Source organism: Tachypleus tridentatus, chromosome 7 (genome assembly GCF_004210375.1).
Source record: "Tachypleus tridentatus isolate NWPU-2018 chromosome 7, ASM421037v1, whole genome shotgun sequence".
Classification (NCBI taxonomy): Eukaryota; Metazoa; Arthropoda; class Merostomata; order Xiphosura; family Limulidae; genus Tachypleus; species Tachypleus tridentatus.
The window spans coordinates 79,216,781-79,237,875 of NC_134831.1; the positions used below are offsets into that span (position 1 = coordinate 79,216,781).

General features: G+C 33.1%; 1 protein-coding gene across 22 annotated transcripts in view; it reads left to right on the plus strand.

Annotated features, from left to right (window-relative positions):
- The window catches only part of LOC143256049 (protein FAM13A-like), an 84,617-nt gene that overhangs the window by 47,789 nt on the left and 15,733 nt on the right, over positions 1 to 21,095 (plus strand). For 19 of the 22 annotated variants that reach the window (XR_013030973.1, XR_013030974.1, XR_013030976.1 and 16 more), the window contains 9 exons: positions 3,337 to 3,410; positions 4,765 to 4,970; positions 6,881 to 7,078; positions 7,937 to 8,516; positions 17,960 to 18,056; positions 18,292 to 18,357; positions 19,837 to 19,895; positions 20,251 to 20,309; positions 20,596 to 20,677. Coding sequence is in view for 15 of the 22 variants with exons in the window: in XM_076512684.1 (XP_076368799.1) it covers positions 3,337 to 3,410; positions 4,765 to 4,970; positions 6,881 to 7,078; positions 7,937 to 8,516; positions 17,960 to 18,056; positions 18,292 to 18,357; positions 19,837 to 19,895; positions 20,251 to 20,309; positions 20,596 to 20,677 (1,421 nt within the window). In the remaining 7 variants the exon portion in view is untranslated. The remainder of the gene's footprint in view (positions 1 to 3,336; positions 3,411 to 4,764; positions 4,971 to 6,880; positions 7,079 to 7,936; positions 8,517 to 17,959; positions 18,057 to 18,291; positions 18,358 to 19,836; positions 19,896 to 20,250; positions 20,310 to 20,595; positions 20,678 to 21,095) is intronic. The other 3 variants (XR_013030978.1, XM_076512692.1, XM_076512691.1) reach the window with 1 other exon arrangement.

Sequence of the window (21,095 nt, forward strand, 5' to 3'; positions counted from 1 at the left end):
TTTAAGAAGTTTTAATTCAAAACTAAACAAAAGGAATTCTCTTGCTTAAGAGTAAGTTGTTCGTACATTGTTATACAACTGAAGAAAAAAATTATCATAATTTTTTGTATATAATAAAACTAATGCACAAATATTATGACTATTAAATGAAAAGTCTGAAGTTTCTAGGTTAATTTTCACAACATTAACTAAAGCTGATATGTTAACATTCAAAGTTCTGCTTTTTCTTGTAATACTAATGCTGTTACTATTCTGGATTACTTTAATCTACACTTGGCATTGAAGTATATGTAAGCTTACTTTATAACATGCTCAAGGAGGTTTAAAGTTTTATTCCTTGAAAATATTTATAATCATGATTGAGGATTTACATGTTTTTTGTTCTTATTTTTGGTTAGTAACCTATATGATGACCTAGATCTAATTTTTAATTAGTAACTTTTTTACTTGTCAATTACTAAAATAAATAACTTTTCCGCCTTTTTCCATAACTGTAAACAATATAATTCTTGAAGGACTTAAGGTAAATTTTCTGTCAATATCCCATAATGTCAAGACTAACTCAGAAACTCAATAAAATATTGATTGAAGGTAAGAACAAATATCACCATTTAAATAAACATAAATTCTGAAACATTTACTTCCACTTTAGCTTTATCCTAATGAAAGGTTATTTGCTTGTCCAAGTATTGGTATGAATTGTACCTCATTTACTCCAGTCTTTATACCCCACTAAATCATCCCTAGCAATTCTATACTTGTGGTTCTCTTCACCTACCTCAATGCACTCTTTATACTTGAAGCCTTTAATAGCTCTTCATTGTTCTTTCTTATTCAATTTTTCTTGATGTTAAAAGTTGTGAAGACAGTTTTACATGTTTACTACAGGTTTCCAATCAGTGTTTGTTTTGGAATTATTTTAGATATTTTTCATGGGGCTTGAGTTTATTGTTTATTTTATTGACTTTGTAGTAAACATTTTTTTGAGGTGTTTTACAAATATGAATACTCACATTCATGTCTCAAACTTAGAGTTGCCCGATGTCCCTTCTTTACGTGGGTCTAGTGCAAGCTGGGTGTTCAGGAGGAGCCACCTTCTGCAGAGGTCATTCATTTCTTATGCACAAAGAGGTAGAGTCTCAGTGGTTTGATACTTTTTCTCCTGTGAACTCTGAGGCTGAGTTTGTGGGAGATTACTGAGAATTTAGGTTATATTTTTTCAGCACATTCCTTTGCTCAGATGGCTAGCTGCTTATGAATCTTGGATGGACATATTGCATCCTGTACACTTTTACAGCTAGTATGCTGTGTTTATAATATTTTGAGCATTTCTTCTGTGACTTGTGAATCTTCCCGTCTTTTATTGGGAGAAATTAGTTTGTCTGATTACCTGGTCCTTCCACCTTCACTGGACATTGCTGTGCATGCGAGGATATTTGTAGATCAACTGTGGGAAGGTGCTGCCATGCCTAGTGTATTGAATCAACATGCTTTGGCTTTCCATTGGCCATATAACCCTTATTTTGATCCTCAGAGGTTAGAACCTCTACCTCCTATTTGGGGCTCTAGACAAGATGCCACTGTTCTCCTTAATCTTAGTTTTCCAGAATTCATCTGTCACTTACAACAGTTTTGCATTTTTTATTATCTTTGCAAATATTTTTGTCTGAGATCTATCATAGACCTTCTGCTCAAATTTCAGAGGATCTTAGTATTTTATTGATTTTACACTTTGGTCAGCTTCTGATGTTTTCTTGCCATCTTCCTATGTTAGTTCTTAGATATCCCATAAAAGTTTCTTTCTCTTACAGTTTATTTCTGCAGGAATTGCAAATGCCATGGAATCTTGAGTAGATGTGACTCATCTAGATTCTTTACTTTCTACATCAACTTCTTGATCATCCATAAGATCTTCTACAGGATAGTTTATTACATCTCATGTTTGAGTTTTAAAAACTCCTGCTTTGAATTCACAATACACTGGAACACAAGGGTTATTTTAACCTTACCAGTGGGGATCCACCTCCAAGGTGGAGCACAGATTTTGGTATCTGCGAGTACCTTATCAGGTAAGGTTCTGTGGGGTCTCATTTCAGAGTGTTCTTGTCAGTATGGAAGACATTCACCACAGATCAGTGGGTCATTCAAGTTCTCAGGAGTGGATTGGTCATTCAATTCAAGTTTTCTCCTCTTCTGTCTCTCATACCATTTGGTTTTCCACTTCCCAAGGACTCTCTTACTTCTAACCATCATGCAAAAGCCATAAAGTGCTTCACCTCCACTCTTGAAGGTTTTTATCCTTGGTGTTGTTTTGTAGAACTGAAAAAAGAGGAGCAGTCACTGACTGATCATTGACCTTTCTCCTCTCAATCACTTCTTTCAGCCTCCTTGGTTTACAGTGGAGTTGTTTTTTCCCTTCAGTGGCTCTTTTCATCCAGACTGTGGATAACAAAATTTAACACTTCAAATGCTTACCTTCAAGGTTTTATCTCTGTTTCATACACAGCATTCTGGTTTTTCAGTTTAATGCCTCTACCATTTGGCCTTGCATTTGCCCCATACATATTTTCTGGATAGTTAGAGCTATCTTCACATTATTTTCACTCTCTCTGTGTTCACATTCTTCATCACATAGACAGTTGGCTTCTTGCCCTTACCTACCACTTGGCAAAACTGCACATTCAAACTCTTGTTATAAGAAGTTGTAAGAGTTGAGGTCCACTGTCTTAGAAAGTCTTGCATAAAATGGTTGTAATAAAAGTAAAATGACAAAATTTCTACTGTTTGAAAAATTTCACAAAAGATTGCTTGAACAAATGATTAAAACATAAAAAACATTACATCACACAAGAATGCTCCCACACCAGTGGCTACACAGTAATTCTGAATATTTATAATGCTAATAATTGGGTTTTGATACCAGTATTAGACATAGCATAGATAACCCATTACGTAGATTTGCAGTTAAGAAAAAAAACAAACAGAAATTGATAAGCAATTTGTCTTTTCCTTGTTAATTTTTGTTGGTTTACTTTTCCGAATTGATGATATATGACTTCATTTAGAGATTTCTGTCTGTTTAATTATTATTTTATAAGAAAATTTATATACTTAGAAACATACACTACTAGAAAGAAAAACAAGAATCTTCTGCATTTTTCATGCCATAATAAAACTAACATTAACCTGAATTAACAATAGGCTTCAAATATCTCATTTTATTATAGAAGTATCAACTGGTTAGCTTATACTGTCATAATTTTTCTACTGTGTATAGATTTTTATGCTAGATTTAGTTATTAGAGAATGTTAAAATGAAATAAAATTTTGTTTCAGAATTGTGGAAAATGCCATGAACCATAGAGTAGCCAAATATGTCTTTGGGGATCAAGTGAGAGAATCGCAGATTGGTAAGCTGTTGTTACTGTGTTTTTGTGTTGTTCAGCTGTCATTTGTGTTGTAATCTGTATTAAAATTTTATTGATTTTAGTCAAATGTTTCTTTAGATTTCAAGTGCTATGTTTTTCCCAATAAGACAACTTATAATTACATTGATTGAGCAACTTATTAAAATCTTCACCTAATACTGGATTGAACCACATTTTGCCCCAGTAATAGCCTGGACTAATGAGAACAAAGATGTCATAACATGTTTTGAATTTAGTGGTTTGCAGTTGGATCTAAGATGTTTGCAGAAGATTATTCAGATTGATATCTGCAGTTAATGTCATTCTGTGTAAACTGTTTTCATAAAATTTAAACAGAGTTGATCAGTGTTTGATAAATTTACTTGCATGCTTTAGATGATGATGAGGAAAACTCGTATGCAGAAATAGTCTCCAAGATCCAAGTTTTCTTACCAGGCAGTACATTCAAGTAAATTTCTTGTATCAGTTTTTTCTAATAATCGATATATTTTTATCTGTGGTAAAACCTTGTTTTGATTGGCAAGATTATATTTTATTTGTAAATTTATTCAAAGACTCACCCTGTTAAAAGAATGTTATCCACACCATTATACCACCTCTAGTAGGGTACACTGTTGAAAAAACATCAAGCATGATAAAATTTTTATACTTATTATATTGTTTTAGTTCCACAAATGGTGAAATTCAACTTTCCAGGTCATATCCCTTGTTGCCAATGGTTCATTGTCCATATTTTAATATTAAAATGTTTTTTTGTGTCACTTGCGTTCATTTCACTTTTTTTTTTTGTTACCATCATTCATGGAACAACTGGAGCAGTTCTGACTGTTGTTGAAGGAACTGATGAATTGAGACAGCCTTTCCTCATTCCTGTTACTGTTTATTTGGCTGGTTTTTCTTAGCTGCTGTCATAATTCTTTTTGATTGCCACAGTTAATAATTACTGATGAAATATGTCTTTGTACATCTGATCAAAAAATAGTGCCATTGTTATCCATGTTCATACTAGTTGGGCACTCACATTATGTCATTCAGATAGATGGAGAGATCTTTGTGCATACCTGTTGTAAATTTCGTATATTAAATAAATTGTAGTGTTCTAAAAGTTTTATTGGAAAAGAGAAGGCCTTATAAAATTGTAAGTGGGTATAATTAATGTATTTTATTTAGAATATTTCTATCTGATATAAAGTTTCATATATTTCTATGATTTTTGTAAGCTTTTGGTACGTCTTAAAATATTTTCTTTAACTGCTTTAAAACAGCATATTTCTTAGCATCAGTATAGTGTTTATTTACAGTAAATGGTGTTCTGATATTTCAGTTTTTTTCACAGTTCATTTGTCCCATAAAAGAAAGCATAAAGAACATGGGCAATTGGGAGATAAGCCAAAAAGTCCAAGGTCAAACTCTGAAGAACGTATTTTGGACTGGGGATCAAGGAGCGAGGATATGATCTCCATTCGTCGTTGCAGTAGTCATGAAGAAATTGCTTATAGAATTTCTTCAGGGAATGTACAAGACAAAATAGATCATAAAAAGGTACTTTTCTATGTTTGTGTTAAAAAAAAATCATTATTTTAACCCTGGAAGATTTTACATTAATCTTTAAGTTTTATTCCTCAAAGTCAAATAATTTTAAACCATTTTTAACTTTATATTCATTGATCTGTCACCTTGTGAATAAGAATTATAGTTTTTGTATTAAAAGCTATTACAGAGACAGCTCTTAGGAAAATTAACATGTGAAAGTTATAAACTTATAAAATTCACCTCTACAATTGCTAATTTTATAACTGAATGTGGTCACCTCATAACACAGTATACATGTGACAAACAAGAGAAAACCCTCATCTGGAATACTTCCAAAAGGTGGACCTTCTTCCTTCAAGGCTGAATGTCAAATGAGCAACATGTTATTGTGGACAACTTATAAGCCTGTGACATTAATGCAATTTTTTTTTTTTGATTGAGTCATTGAGAGAGAGTAAAATGTATGTAAATAGCTTTGGGAAGGAATAGTTGGGTAGCTAATACCTTACTAAATACAAGGTTAGGCAAAAGTAACTTGCCTCCAAAATTTATTATCAGAATGTGCTGTTAAAATATTAATGTAATGTTCCTACCCCTGATTAACATAGCATTTCTCTTACTTTTACCTCACGCTGTACACATTCAAGTACAACCAGTAACAAAATTCATTGGAAATAATCATTTCCTAATAAAATATACATTGGAAGGTGTTAGAAGATTGTCAGTTTAAACTACATTTAGGAAAATAAGAACATATTAAAAGGTAATAAATAGTGACAGATAAAAGTTTTGTTAAAAATTCTAAAGAGATCTAAAAAGAAACGACTCCACAAATGACAAAGATTGTAAAACTAACTCGGAGAATTAAAAGGTGACAAATGGGAAACAAACAAAACACTGAAAATATAAATCTGGGAACTAGGCATTTCAAGCTGATCCTAAGGCTAAACATACTGAGGTATGAAGAAAACAACTAACCGTGACATACGAAGTAAAGATAAAAATGTGATAATCAAAATGAACCAAGATAAATAGTAAATAAAGGAAATATAGAAGATAAATTTGCATATCTTTAGAAAAATGAAAAGGACAAAGGTGAAAGTCAAGTGTGTGGTAGAGAAAAATTGAAGTTAGTTTGTGAAAGAAAGTGAGGACTTGTGATGTCATGATCAAGATTCATACATTCAAGTTTAACTGAACTAGAAGCAGTTGTTAAGTTATATTTTTAAATTTCTTTCAGGAAATAATGAGGAATGTGTCTGTTCTTGATGATGAGTATTCTGTCATGTGAGAGTTTTTTTTTTAAGTAAAATATATTATTAACACATCTAGTCCTTAAGGTGTTTAATGTAGGTCATGGTATGAAATACTGTTAAACTCATTGGTTTGAACAATACTTTGCCTCTGTACATATGTTGTATTGTAGAACTCAATGTATGTATGTTTTGAAAAAATTGTGTATTCCTATCTTGTTGCTTATAGGGTTTTTATTTGTAAACACTTACATTGTTATCCTGTAGTATTTTAGATTGTTATTTATGTAGATTGTCAAAGACACATTTTCTTTCTTAATGTTTACTGGTTATTTTGAGTTCAGTTGATTATTGTAGTTGGATGTTTTAATTGTTTGGTTTGATTGGTTCACACTGATCAAATGACCAGACTGTTCTACAAATAAGACATCATATACTTAGCTTCAAATGTTTGTATATTCCTGAACTTAATTTGCTGATTTCAAATTGGAATTAGAATTGTGCTGACACAGTTTGCCTGCTTTTAACATGAGATAAAAATGAAGCTTTAACAATTTTGTGTGTGTGTTATATTGTTATATTTGATTCCAGTAGAGAAACAGTGCATGGTTGACTTATTGTTACATACAAGATTGTTCCTTAACAGCTTTCTAAATAATGTTTTAGGTTCATGATATAGCTGACCAAGAGAAACAGATAACTGACTTAAGTCCCCATCCACCTCATGCAAAACGTTGGGATGTTAGTAATTACAGGACTTGTGACCTGCCTGTTGAAGTTGGTAGTCAGCCAAATGAATCGTCACAACAACAGGTTGCTAACGATGTACATGAAGCTCGAAGAACCATTGAACGTCTTGCTCCTGTAAGACAGTGTTTAGATTCCAGATGTATTAGAACCTTAGATAAATCTCTTTTAAACAGTTTGCAAACAATAATTAAGCTGGTTTTTATTGATTTTCATCATGTAAATTGTGTTTTTGTAAACAAGTACAACTGATGTGTATCAAGAAAAGCAGCATATTGTTCTGAAGTCACAAAGATTTAGGCTATAAATCAATGTATATGTATGATGCTAATGCTGTCTAGAACTGTCTAGAATATATGATATTAGAAGTTCCTGCACATATTTTAAGATGTATCTGTGTGATGTTAAGAATTTTGGTGCATTATGTAAATTTCATGTGTATACACACACACACACACACACACACACGTATGTATGTATGTATTGTTGTTATTTTACCATACGTTTGATGCTCAATATTTATGAATGTTTTCAATGTTAGAAATTAATATTTGTGTAGGTTTTCTTGTACATTATGGTGGGTGCTCTTTTTATGGTAAGTAACCATGTACATGTTTAATGCATAAACTTATGAAGAGTAGAACAGGGAAATGTTTTGATTTCAAAATATCTAGACACTCATAAATTTTGAATAATTAACTGGTTTTCTACTTCCTACTTGAAGATACTTGAGTTTCTGTATCTTTTGAAACAATTTTTTTTTTTTAAATTATTTTCAGTTTTTCATCTGGTTATGAAATTTTGTTTAAAATAAGACATGTAATGGATGTTATCAATCAATATATTAAATCAAAAATTGAAGAGTTCTTAAAATTAAAATGAAGTTTTTAAATTCTGAATTTGAATATATTTTAATAATCAAAAATACAAAGGTATGAAACATTCTGATAATTTTATCTTAAACTGTTTTTATAGTTTCACAGATCTTCTGTTGGTAAGGCATGGCATTTTTCAAGTAGAGCTTCGTACAGAAGTCTAGACTTGGACAGTAATGGTCAAACAAGAACAGAAGGAAAGGGAATAAACTATACTATTCCTGATGAACTGACAACTGGTGTCAATTTGTTGCTTGATGGTGATTTTCCACTTGTTCAGTCTGACTGTGTTATTTGTAAAGAAAATGTGCACTTTGAAAAAGTTTGTCGAGATAAACATGAAACACTTGAATATTCAAAAGTCTGTGATTTCTGTAGCATGTCAGGAAATAATTTTACTGACAGTGGGGCACATCATACCATGAAGGATCAACCACATTTTCATATTCTTGATAAACCCAGTAATAACCATTATTACCATCATTGCAGAGGAAGTAACACATATCACATTGAAGGATGTTTGTCGCATCCAATGTTGGAATTACATCCCATGGAAAGCTATTATTTTGAGCAGGGTGGAGAGGAGCAGAAAAACGGCTCTCCTGGAGAAAATAATATGCCGAAAGATGCTTCACCACTTGTGGATTTCACTTCTCTTTATGAAAGCTCAGATGAAACAGGTATAGTAGGTTGTTCTTTTTTATTTTAAACTCTTTTTAAATCAGTCCCATTCATAACATGTACATTCCTAAAGAATGTTAATTATAGGTATCAGAAGTACTTTGTAAAAGTTAGTGTGGCTGAATCAGAGTAGGATAATTTTCCTTAAGCTTTATATTATGATGAAGAAAACCTCAAATATGCAGAAATTCTGTTACAGGTCTAAGTCTTTTTAACAAAACAGTACATTTAAAATGAAATTCCTGAATTATTTCCTTCAAATAATGTATATGCTGGTATCTGTGGTAAAACATGGAGATTTGTTTCGGTAAAAAATCTTTTGTCCTGTTGATTTTTGTTGTATCACTGTTAAGTTTCAAAGGAACATTTATTTATAATCATTTAAGTGACAAGTGTACAAAGACACAAGTAGTATGTAGCTTTAATTTAGAAGCTTGCCAAGGCTCTGATCTGAAGGAAATATACATGAAATTGGTAAAAATTTTAAAATGACTTGGAGAGAAGAGTGAATGTATGCAGAAAACAAAAGTTTCATATTGAAGAATTTGAAGCTATTTATGAAAATTACAAATACTTGTGTGAATGAAAGATATTTTTCTTGAATGTTCATGTGTGATGCATACATGTCAAATGACAAAAAACATTCATACAAGGTAATGTATAATGAAAGTTCCAAATCATATTCATCTCCTCTCACAGCTGTGACTTGACTACCAGAGTTTCATTTTTTTGCCTGTTTAAATGTTGGTCTGATTTCAGGATCACCACCTTTGTTGATGATGAGCTGGAACCATTATTAGCATGCACATTGGTTTTATTATTGGCTTCTGCATTCACCTGTGTTGTCATTTGCATTTTGACTTTTGTTGGTTCTGTCAGGGGGTCTTAGTTCTGCCCCTATTTGAAGGTCCCAGCATCCGACATTAACTCCTTGGTATGTTGTTATCCAGAATAGATTCTGTCCATATCCTATGGTTCTGCTGTTCAGTCAGAACACTGCCAGGTTTTCTGTTGGATTGGCTCTCATTATATAACACTCAACTACTGGCATTCCAAAACACATATCCACTGACACTGACAGTTATTCCTTGACCTTCAGGTTTTCAACTTTTTCCAACTAAACATTGGTCTCACTTGCTTCAGTCTTTTATGCCCTGCTTAAATACCCATAGCGATATTTATCTTATGATATATTCAACCTACATCAGTGTACCTTCTATCTTGGTACTATATAAAAGCACCTTACTCAGATAATGTAATCAAAATTTCTTGACAAAGCATTTGATCACAGTTTTCTCTGATATAGTACTGTGCTTGATACATTATTATTGCAGTTTTGGTGTCATTACCTTGCGGATTTCTTTACAATTATAATTTTTTTTTAAATATTTGACATGCTGTTTTTAGGCATAAATTCCCATGCTACTGTTGCCAGAATGAAGGCTAATCAGATCTCCCATATTCCATTCTCAGTTGAGGCTGTCTGTGATGCAGACATATATTTGGCCTGGTGATGTCTCTTCTGGGGGTTCTGAGGCTGTTTCTCTTGATGATTGAGGTCATTTTGGGAAGGATTTTAATTTGATTTTTCCATTGTTTTCCTTCAACTTCACAACCACCTCCTGCTTCTTTTCTTCAATTAGTTACTCAGGTTTGTGAGGATTTGGGGCATTCCCTAGTTGCCTTTGAGTCTTTTCCTTCCATAATAGTAGAAAGGTCAGAGGGTGACTCTTAAGTTTTTTCTCCTTCTCCTGTAATTGCTGTTTGTACTGGAAGGTTTACCACTCAATTATGTGAGGCAATAGCGTTGCCTTGTTCCCCTCTTTTTGTCGGAACAGTACAATTTGGCTTATCAATGCTAGAAGGATGTCTGTTTAGGCTCACAAAGGCTGCATCCCCTTTTGGACATGTGGAGTTCCAGATTGAAGCCTGTGATCAGTAAGAACAGATCTCATTTTTGTAAAATTTGGCTGATTCTTACTACTGTTATGAGAAGCTTCATACAAAAGTTGGAAAGAAGTTTAAAAAAATCTCAGAATTCCACACATCAGTTAGTGGACAAATTGGGTACTTTGCTGATTTCCACAATGGACAGATTGTTAGCTTCTGCTCTCTCTCTGGTTTCCTGGCTTGGGTGTTGTTGGAACTTACTGGGTAGAGATACCATCTTGGTTGGTGTTCATTTACCTGCTACTCGACTCTGTGAGTTATTGGAGATTCCTCTTCCATATCCATTGTTGTTTGCAGGTGTTGCAGAGGCATTGAAATTTAGTTTTGATGTCACCCATTTCCATTTTTAATTGTGTTCTTTAGCCTCTTGACTTTACTTAGTTTTGGCTAGTGTAGTCTAGGCTCAACTGCTTGTTACATGTCCCAACCCCTGTCTTCAGTTCCCTGATCTGTTAATACTCACATAGAGTTTTTCCTCATCCTCATTTCTTCTCCCTTAGGCAGTCTGGTACCAATGATGTTGGTGACTGTTCTGTACCAGTAGTGTCTGTAGGTGCATGGGTACATCATTTTCTGGAAGTCTGAACTTCTTCACCACTAATCCATGTGTTTTTCATGTTCTGCTGTTAGAATTGATCATTCAGTTCACATCTCTACCTTATTTATCTCTCAACCTGTGGTGTTTCCACCTTCAGCAGATCCACATAGTGTGATTCTTTGTTCCCCAGCTCTGTGGAATTTGTTGATTAAGGGAGTGATAGAAAGAGTCAGTCCCATTTTTCTGTGATTTTATTCCAGTTTTTTTTTGTACCTAAAATATATGGAAGATTGTTATACAGCCATTGATCTTTCTCATTTCAACCAGTTTTTGGATGCTTCTCAATTCACCATGAGTCCTTTCTCAGCCTATGATGGCATTTTTCACTAGATCTCTGGATGAGCACGTTTGATGTTACAGACACATACCTTCACATTCCCATAGCAAAGTCCTTCCTCTGATTTCTACATTTTGTGCAAGCTTTTTCTCCTCACCTTCATTTCTTTGAGCCTGAACACACATCATTATATGGATGACTTGTTACTTATAGCACCATCTTATCAGATGGCAGAACTGCACATCCAAATTCTCTTGGAGGCTACCAAAAGGGTGAGTATTTTCTTATCAGAGGAGAGCAATTCATTCTAATGCTCGCTCAATATATTGTTTACATGAAGGTCTTTTTCATCATGTGCTTAAGTTGGGCTTAGCCAATTCCCATCTAGCTTCAGACTATAGAGGGAGCAGTCATACTCTTACTATTCCTTATCCTACTATGCTGATCTCTCGTTTCTTTGGGATGGGCAGACATGCAATCCCTTCAGTGGTTATTGTATGACCAATGGGACGTGGCTTTCGATCCAGTGGGTCATCCCAATCTATTTAGGAGCAACATATTTGATCTCAGGTAGTGGTTGGGTTGATCCACACAATCATTGGTGCCCTTTTGTCACAAGGCCCATCTTTTCATGGATGCTTCACTGCAGGGATGAGGGGTGTATATCAATGGTCGGGAATTCCAGAGTCTATGGATGGACGACAAATCTTCCCTTCAAATTAACATTTTAGAACTCCTTGCTATTCTGTGGGAAATGGTTCATTTTTGCCTGACTTGAAATGTGAAATAATTATGATGTATTCCAACAATTAAATGGTGGTGTCTTACATTTCTTGTCAAGGGGGGGCACATTCTTGGGTCCTTTGTTTATGGACTTTGGATGTTCTCTACTGAGTTTACTTCCATGTTATTAGCTTTCCAGATTGCCATGTTATGGGAATGATAAATGTAGTAGCAGATTGTCTGTCTTAGCCCAGCTACATTCTCCTGAGTGAAAAGATGCTACATTATGAGGTCTTTCAGTGAATTTCCTTTTGGTTCTAGTCTCCAATGATTGACACATTTTGACACTCTTGGAACTCTCAACTACAAGCTCTTTTGTCTTTGATGCTTCATTCTCAGGCTTTGGCAATAAATGCATTCAGTCAGAATTAAACAGGTTTGCACTTATATGCTTTCTCCCAATTCATCTGTTGCCCAGAGTTTTCACTGTGATTTTATCCACTCCTTATTGGGAATTATATATTGTCTCATATTTGTGGATGCAACCACAGTTTCCTCTTTTTCAGTAGCTTCAAGAGGGTCCACCACTTCCTCTTTGGCCATCTCTGTTGAAGCAGTCTTGATCTGACATTCAGAAGCTCAAACATCATGCTTGGATTTTATTTGATCCTTTGCACAACATTAAGGTTTAATTCTGAAATTTTGTATGTGGCTCAATCTCTCCTTAGACACACAATAGCCATTTGTCAGTGTAAATGGCACATTTATTGCCAGTGGTATCTCAGTGGAAATTAACCCACTTCATCCAACTGTTTCCACCATGTCCTGGTTTTTGGACCTAGCTTTTTGAAAAAGATCTTGATTTATCTACTGTTACCCTATATGAGACAGCTTTGTTGACTACCCTTCAGTTTTGACACATAAGAAGGTTTTTGAGTCCCCTGTTTTTTTTTTTTTTTTGCCTACATAAATCTTTTCACCTTATTCATTCGGAAAGGTCTTTTCTTTTGCCTAACTGGGATATTAAGGTGGAATTGCATGCTTTGTCTCATCATCCCTATGAGCCTTTAGCATCATGCTCTGTGTGTCTGTTACCTTTCTATAAAATATATTTTTTGTTGTTGCTGGCATGTAGACATTGTAGGTCTGACTTATTTGCATTACATATAAACAGCACATTGTACCTATGTTCGACTCTGTCTGGATAGATCCTTCTTTCCTAAGACTCTGGCAACCAGGGTAGGGGATAAACCTTTCTCTCTAATTAATTTATGGGCTATTTCTCACCTTTATGACTGTTTTGATCCCAACTATTTGCTATGCCTTATCAGAGTCCTCAGGTGGTATGTAGCTCACACTGGTTCCTTTTGTGGTATTAAAAATTGACTTTCTATTCATTAGGATCCTTGTGTTTCTCAGGAGTTATCCCACATTACCTTGATGAGGTGGTTTTGCACATTGATCCATATTGCTTATTCTGGCCTATCTTTACCAGAGAGGAGTATGCTGCAAGTCTCATGTTATCATATTCATCATATTTCTATGTTCTTAGCTGCTCATTTGAATTGGTCACTGTGGACATTGTATAGGCTAGTGTGTGGACTTCTTCCAATATTTTTTTTCTCTTATTATTTACATGATGTGACAGTTTCTTTTAAAGGTTTTTGCCTACCCCTCAGTGACTGTGTTGACCACATCTTCTAAATAATAACGAAGGGTATTTTTTTTCCCTTCTTTCCACTGGTTTTCTTTTTCCTGAATCCCTTATCTCTTTTTCACTGGATTTCACTTTGGGGTGAGTGTTACTTAGGCAGATATGCTTTTCTCATTACACGTCCACACTAACAACTTCTGTCTCATTATTATTCCCAGTTGCAACAGGCTCTGTAGAAATGAGGGGCTTTATAAGACCACCTGAGTGTTCACCAAGGGTTATTGCTATTCTATGCTGGACCATCTCTTGTGGATGATCATGAGTAAAACTAAAGGGGGTCAGCTTGCTTTTAAAAATTATGGAATTTGGTTCATTTATTACACTGTTTCCAGAACATTGTTGCTCTGTACTCCCCAATGCACATTACCCCTCAGATTTTGCTAGTGGAGCTAGGGAATCTTTACTACAACCAATTTCCAGTAACTGAACTGGTGGACAGAGGTTTTCTTCCAAAGTGTTAGAATGAATTTCTTCACTCTTGGAGAAAAGTGCAAAGTTATGAGCCCTCCCCACCATCTAAATTTTTGGATGTTTTCCCAGCTGTAGGTAGGAGCTGCACCAGCCTCTATGGGAACCCACTCATAATACTGGTTTAGATTTAATACTTCTCTATCTGGTTGAGGTGTACCTGTCCCTTCTTTTTGAGCAGTTTCTGGTTATCTTCCTTATTCCAAATGCAGAGTGGTGCTATCTTGGGTCCTTGGTTGAGCACAGTGGTTCCATGTCCTCCCTGTAATTCTACAAGCAAATGGAATGCTTCTTGCTGACTCAGTTGGATAGAGAGGATGCATGTTCATAATTCCAGATCTGCCATTTTGTGCCTTGGGTGTTGCCTTTTTGAGCTTCTTCAGGTGGAGAAGAAAGTTTGTCCACTTTGGTGTTGCTTACATTTTCATTGTGATCTTGGTGTTCAGAACACATCATTTTATGGCTACAGGTTTGGAATTTTGCTATAATCCTTCTATCTAACATTGCATTCTAACTGTCCTAGCCACTGACACAGATTTAGGTATTTTGACCCCTTAATTTTAACCTTGAGTAGTTGAACCTCAGCTATCTGATTAGGGCTGGCCTGTAGTAGTGACCATTCAGATACTGTTACACCCTTTCTTCTGAACCTAAGTTCTAGATGACAAGCATACCTGTTATAGATTTAGTGATTTCTCTCACTATGTTACCAACCTTGTCTATATACATCTATGATTTATGCAGGTGCTTTATGTATGGAAATACCCTCACTGGTCCCTCCACTGTTTCAATTTATCTGTCAGTGTAGGTGTGTTTTTGAAGTTAACATTTATCTTGATTGAAAATATATTTCCAATAGTATTAACCTCTGCTTCCCCACTAGGAGCTGGTGTTAGTGACTGGGATGGTGTAAGTTTAAAAAAGTGATTACATTATCTGAGTAAGATGTTTGTATATTGTACCAGAATAGAGAGTGCATTGATACATGTGGAGAGTGTCACAAGACAAATGTTGTCAAGGGCAATTTCAATGAGGTATAAAAGACTGGAGTAAGAACAAAAATCAGACCAATACTTAGATGGTAAAGAAAGAAACCATGGTAGTTTAGTAACACTTAGTGTGAGTGGAGGCAAGTATTATTGGAAATACATTTTTGATTTTAAAAAAATGTTAATTATCCTAGAGACGATTGTCCAATTACGGAAACATAAATGTTAAAGCAAGCACTGAGATGCATTTCAAGTTACAATATATGGAGCAGAAACCAACAGTTTATATCATTGACACCATGTAAAGGAAGAGAGTTCTAAATAAAAAATAAATAAAAATGTAGCAGAACTTTGATCATATAGGCTGCCATTTAACAGATTTTGACTATAACCAGTTATCATTTAGTTTTGGTGTTTGGATTGATAACTCATTTTAATCAAACCAGTTAGGTGGAGGATCTACTTGCAAAGTATGTATGTAGTAATAGTTGAATCATCATATGATTATACAGAAATTTGAATGAAAAGCTTTGTTATTGGACCTAAAAACCAGTTCTATTGCAGATTCCAACAACAACACTGCTAGTTGAATTCTCAATCTGTTAATGTCCTGATGATGATTGTTCTTCAAAATTTGACAAACATTTGCCTTAAAAATTATCTTTAAGTAACTGTTGCTACAATCTTTAGCCTAACAGCTTCATTAGGAAGTTATGTATAATGTGTGTGAATAATAATGCTAAACAGAATTCGTTGGTAGATTTAGTAAGATTTATTGAAAAAGTAATAGTTTTGTTAGGAGATATTTCAGAAGTATAAACCAAATTGTTTAAATTGAACTATGTCTATGTGTATTTCACATATTTTGTTTAATAATTTATATACTATAGTATCAGACGTAATGAACTTTATTGAATGTTTAATCAATGAACAGTTATTTGCTGAGAATGAAATATTTGATGCTTTTATTTAAGGAGATTTTCAAGATAGTTTTGGTACTGTAGTCTTGAATGAGTATTTGGATATTTTGAAATTAAGTTTTGTATGTTATTTTGTATCTGAGACTCCAAGTCAATTTTTATTCTAACTGTAAACCTACATCAAGATGGTGACTTGTGTATTCAACTCATGACTGCATGACCTGCATTTAAATAAATTTGTATCTGATTTTAAAAATGAACCCTAAATAACTAACCTATGTGTTTCCCATTACGATATGTTGATTTGTAGGTTGATACTGGATAGGTATTTAGGTTAACTTATTATTTTGTTCCCCTTCGGGGAACGAAAAATAACCAGGGGTGGATAGAAACTACTGTATCTCTTCACCCCCACAAAATAACCAGGGGCATTACAATATGTTCCAGAGTGCATGCATTATATATATCGATGATCATTCCACCATAAAACATAGGGATGGTGTATTTTTGGGTTTCATAAAATCTTTCATGCAGTTGAAGCAACAGAAATTGCATAATAGACTAATTTTAATAGTTCAACATTAATTTTTTCCATAAAATTTATGTGGCACAATAAGAAAGTAAATTGTATCAAAAGTAAGCAAGGTGACTGTAAGTTGTATATATTTCTGAAGTGATCTCAGTTCTGAAATCTGTACACGTGTTGTTATGCTGTATGTGAATTTCTTTTAAAATTTTAGGTGAAAAGAAAACACCAGTATTAAGAAAGGTGGGGATTGTGCTATGAATTTCTCACAAGGACTAAATTTACTGTGACATTAGAAGGAAAATGAATGATTAAACCTAGAAATATGCTTGTTTATGCAATGTGTGTAAAAAGATTTATTAAGTTGCATTGGATCTTCTTTTTATTGGTTAAAACCTGTACTTAAAGGTTATCTAGTGGAAATATTGTGATAAGAAATTTTTATACCTTTTTCTTGATATACTATGCATTTTTTTTGCTATATCTATTTAGAATATTTTGCATTTTATGTTTTTTATTTAAGTGTCAAACTGTAAAATACTTTTTTTTAGTCTCAAAGTTTCATAACTGAATTGTTTCATCAGGTGTAACAAACTTTTTTGTAGCAGACATAATATGAGAAAAAAAATGCAAACTATCATAGGTATTGCTGTGAAAAAAAGAAGTGAAATGACTGTAGAATCACTTCTCAGGAAGTTAATTAACCAAAAATGATAATCCTTAACAATGTGTACCTAAGTAAATATGACATAAATGCTCGTGCTGATATGGTCAATGCATATGTTTAGGTGAATTATTTCAGCTTTACTATAGTTTTCTTCTGATCTAGTTCTTAGATTATGTTATATTGACATAGATATACTTACCATGCTGCTTAGCCCAAGAAAACAGCTTTTAACACTGGGATTATATATTAATGGTTTTTCTTGGGTTGAGTAATTAGTTAAAAAATAAAGAATATTATACATTGTGAAGTGATCTAAGGTTGTTAATGAGTTATGGCACAATAAAGGGCATGTCTTACATATCATGAATTGACTTAAACTAAAAGATTTTGGTTAAAAGTTAGAGTTTTCATGTTTTAGAATTTGTGTGTGTGAGAATGTGAGTGCGTATGTATTCAAGTTAATAAAAGTTTAATATTACAGATGTTTAGTAGGTAAATATGCATTGCCTATAAAACAGATTAAGAAGCAATATAGTAATGTATGTGCTTTTGACTGTGAAATTAAAATTTAGTTTTTGAAAGGCAAACATTTGTATATAAATTCTTTCAGAACCAGTATTGTCAGAACATCGTCATAGCTGGCCATTAGTCAGGCCTGGTCGTGAAGACACTGCTGCTCTTTCTCCGTCATTTCACTACCTTCAAAAGTATGTAGATTGAATTTTGGAGTGACAGTTATAAAAGAATTGATCATTTTCTTCTATTAGGTTTTCTGAATTTGTAATGACAAGAATCTTAATTTAAGTTAGTACTGTGCTAAAATGTGAAGTAATTCTACAAATTTTAAACATACAAATACATATTTTTTAAAAGGATGGGTCACTGTATTGGTATACTATAAAATTAGTTAAATACATATTTTTTGTTCTGTACTGTATTCAGTAGTTTACAAGTGGACTCAAGTCTTCCTCTCTCATCACCTGTTGAACAGGATGTCTTTAGAAAAAGGTAAATAATTTTTGAAATTTCATTTATTGTATATTTACTCATAAAACAATATGATATTGCTTTTAGTTACTTTGTTAATCTTAACTATATTTCTGTGTGGAATTTAGTTATTTTAGAGCTCTTTGATGTTTTCTTTTTCAGAAATAATTTTAGCTATTGAGTTTTGATTAAGTAAAACAGTTTATGTCATTTCTGTGATGAAAACATTAATTGAGGAAATATCTTTATTGTGTAAAGTGTTATGTTTTTTTAAAGTTTGAAGTAATTTTGAACTTTGGAAGCTCATTGAACTCACTTAGTAAAAACAGATGAAACTCCCATTAAACAGTTTGAATGTCAGTAGCAAGAAAGCAGGATTAAAAATACACAAGAAAGAAGACAAATATATAACTATTATGACACAGATTCCATCAAACTGAGAAAGAAGAAATTGATAAAATGTCAGAGTACAAATATTTAGGAGAAAATCCCTCCAAATAAAAAATATAATAAGGGAAGAAATTATGGTAAGAATAAAGACAACATGGCAATATTTAGAAATGTATGAAGAAATTATAGAGGACTAGATATTTACATTACTTTGAAGAAAAAGATCACGGATCAGTGTTTACAACCAGTCTTAATATATGGTGCCAAACATGGACACTAACAAAAGAGATAAGTAAAAGAAACCATGCAAAAATACTTCATATAATGCTATAAGACAGATGGCAAAACGACAGAATTAGAAAAACAAGAAATATAATAGATGCAGTGAGGTTCATTCTAAGAACTAAATGGAAGTAGGCTGGGCATGTAGCAAGGTATTTTGATAACAAGTAGACATTAAGAACAATGGAATGGCAACCAAGGACAAGTGGAGGAACATTATAGTGGCAGAAGCAGGAGACAGATGACGTGGTATACTAAGAACAGGAAACATTTGACGGATCTCATTGAGAGTTACATCCAACTAGGGATGACTGTAGCTTCAAGACATAGAGATAATGTTACTGATGATGCTCACCCTTCAGTGCTGCGTTTATGAACTAACACACACTTATTGTTCAAAGTTGATTTGAAGAATATGATAACTGCATTCATTTTTCCTTGTTCAGGAAAGTCACTAGATCTTGATCCAGTTAGCCTGCTAAACTCCTCTCCAACATGTTTGATCCAACTGCAGACAATACTTCTTCAGTCAGTGTGCTGCATTTAAATGAGATTTTCCCACATCATATAGAGCATATACCAGGTTGAATCCAAGTTATAGCTATTTCAAAATGGGGCTTAGTCTAATGTTAGGTAATGTTCATAATAAGTTGGCTGTTCAGTATAAAAAAAATACTTAAGGAAGACTGTGAAGTTAAGCACAAGTGTAAATGAGAGATGGTAGCTTCTTTCACAAAATTATTTTACGGTTAATTAATAATATTTTAAAGTATTACTTGCATATTTTTTATACATACATATATATATGTACATAAAATTATTTTCCAGTCCTCGAAAGTGGCAAGAAGAAATGGTAACTGTGAAACAAGTGAACAAGAAAATTCACAGTAAGCATTTTTCTACAGATTCTAGGGAACCTCTTCAGCATATCTACTACATTCAGTGTAAAAAGATCTTCTCTCTTATATTGATAGTTTTATTCATTTGACAAGAACAAAGCTCAGTTATACTTGTAACTTATGCATAAAAAAGTTTAAAGATAATTCTTTACCATTGAAAGAATTGAAAATAAAGCCATAACATCGAAGTATAAAGAACATTTTTATTTTTTGCATGGAACTTGGAACTATTCTGCCATGTATGTAGCAAAGAAATGGTTGTAACTGATAAAATAAATCCCTTTTAGCTTGATTTTAATTTGAAAGAATAGAAAGTTATTACTGTGTATATTATTTTTCTTAGTGTTGAAAAAGAAAATAAGAACTTTCGAGGAAATATTTGAATTGGAGCACGGGTTCAGGGTAAGTTTAACAAAATACTCTTGTAGTTTGTGGTTTTTGTAGGTCATGCAGAATATTAAGTTACACAATTTTATACTCTTATGTAATGTCATTATTTATTATAATAACTTTTATTGTTTAACTGTAAAGCAGATTAGATAATATTAAAGTTATTGAAAAATATATGTGCTAATGTTTATTATTTGTACTTAATGCAGACTTACAAAAGTATATAAAAATATTACATTCTTCATGTAAAAAGTGTATTTAATGTAGCAACAAGAAATTATTATAATGTTTTATTTAGCCATCTCATGCAGAAAAGATGAATTATACAGAAATAAAAAATCTTCTCATAAAGTTGAATAATGCCAGGAAAGACCTGAAATGTAAGTTTTATTGTTGATTCTACATATGATATAATTTCTAACAGAAATTCTCAGTAGATTTAAAATTGTGCTGCTAACAACTTTCTCAGTTATTACCTCTTTAGTTATTGCTGATTTGTTTATAACACCAGTTTCATATGCTTTATTAAAATTAGTGTTTAAATCAACTTTCTTAATTTGCTTCCATTAATTTTCATACTGTTTTTAAACATTAGTGAATAACTGTTAAAATAGTTTTGGGAACATTTTTGTATTGGTGCTTTGTTAATGAAATATGTATTTTTGTTTTGTAATTCAAAACATGCATACATTACATTAAACTTATTCTGAATATTAAAAATCAACAAGTCACATGACAGCTGCAATCATAACAAACTCATGGTTGATATTACTACATTTTTACATTTTTTGGTGTTCT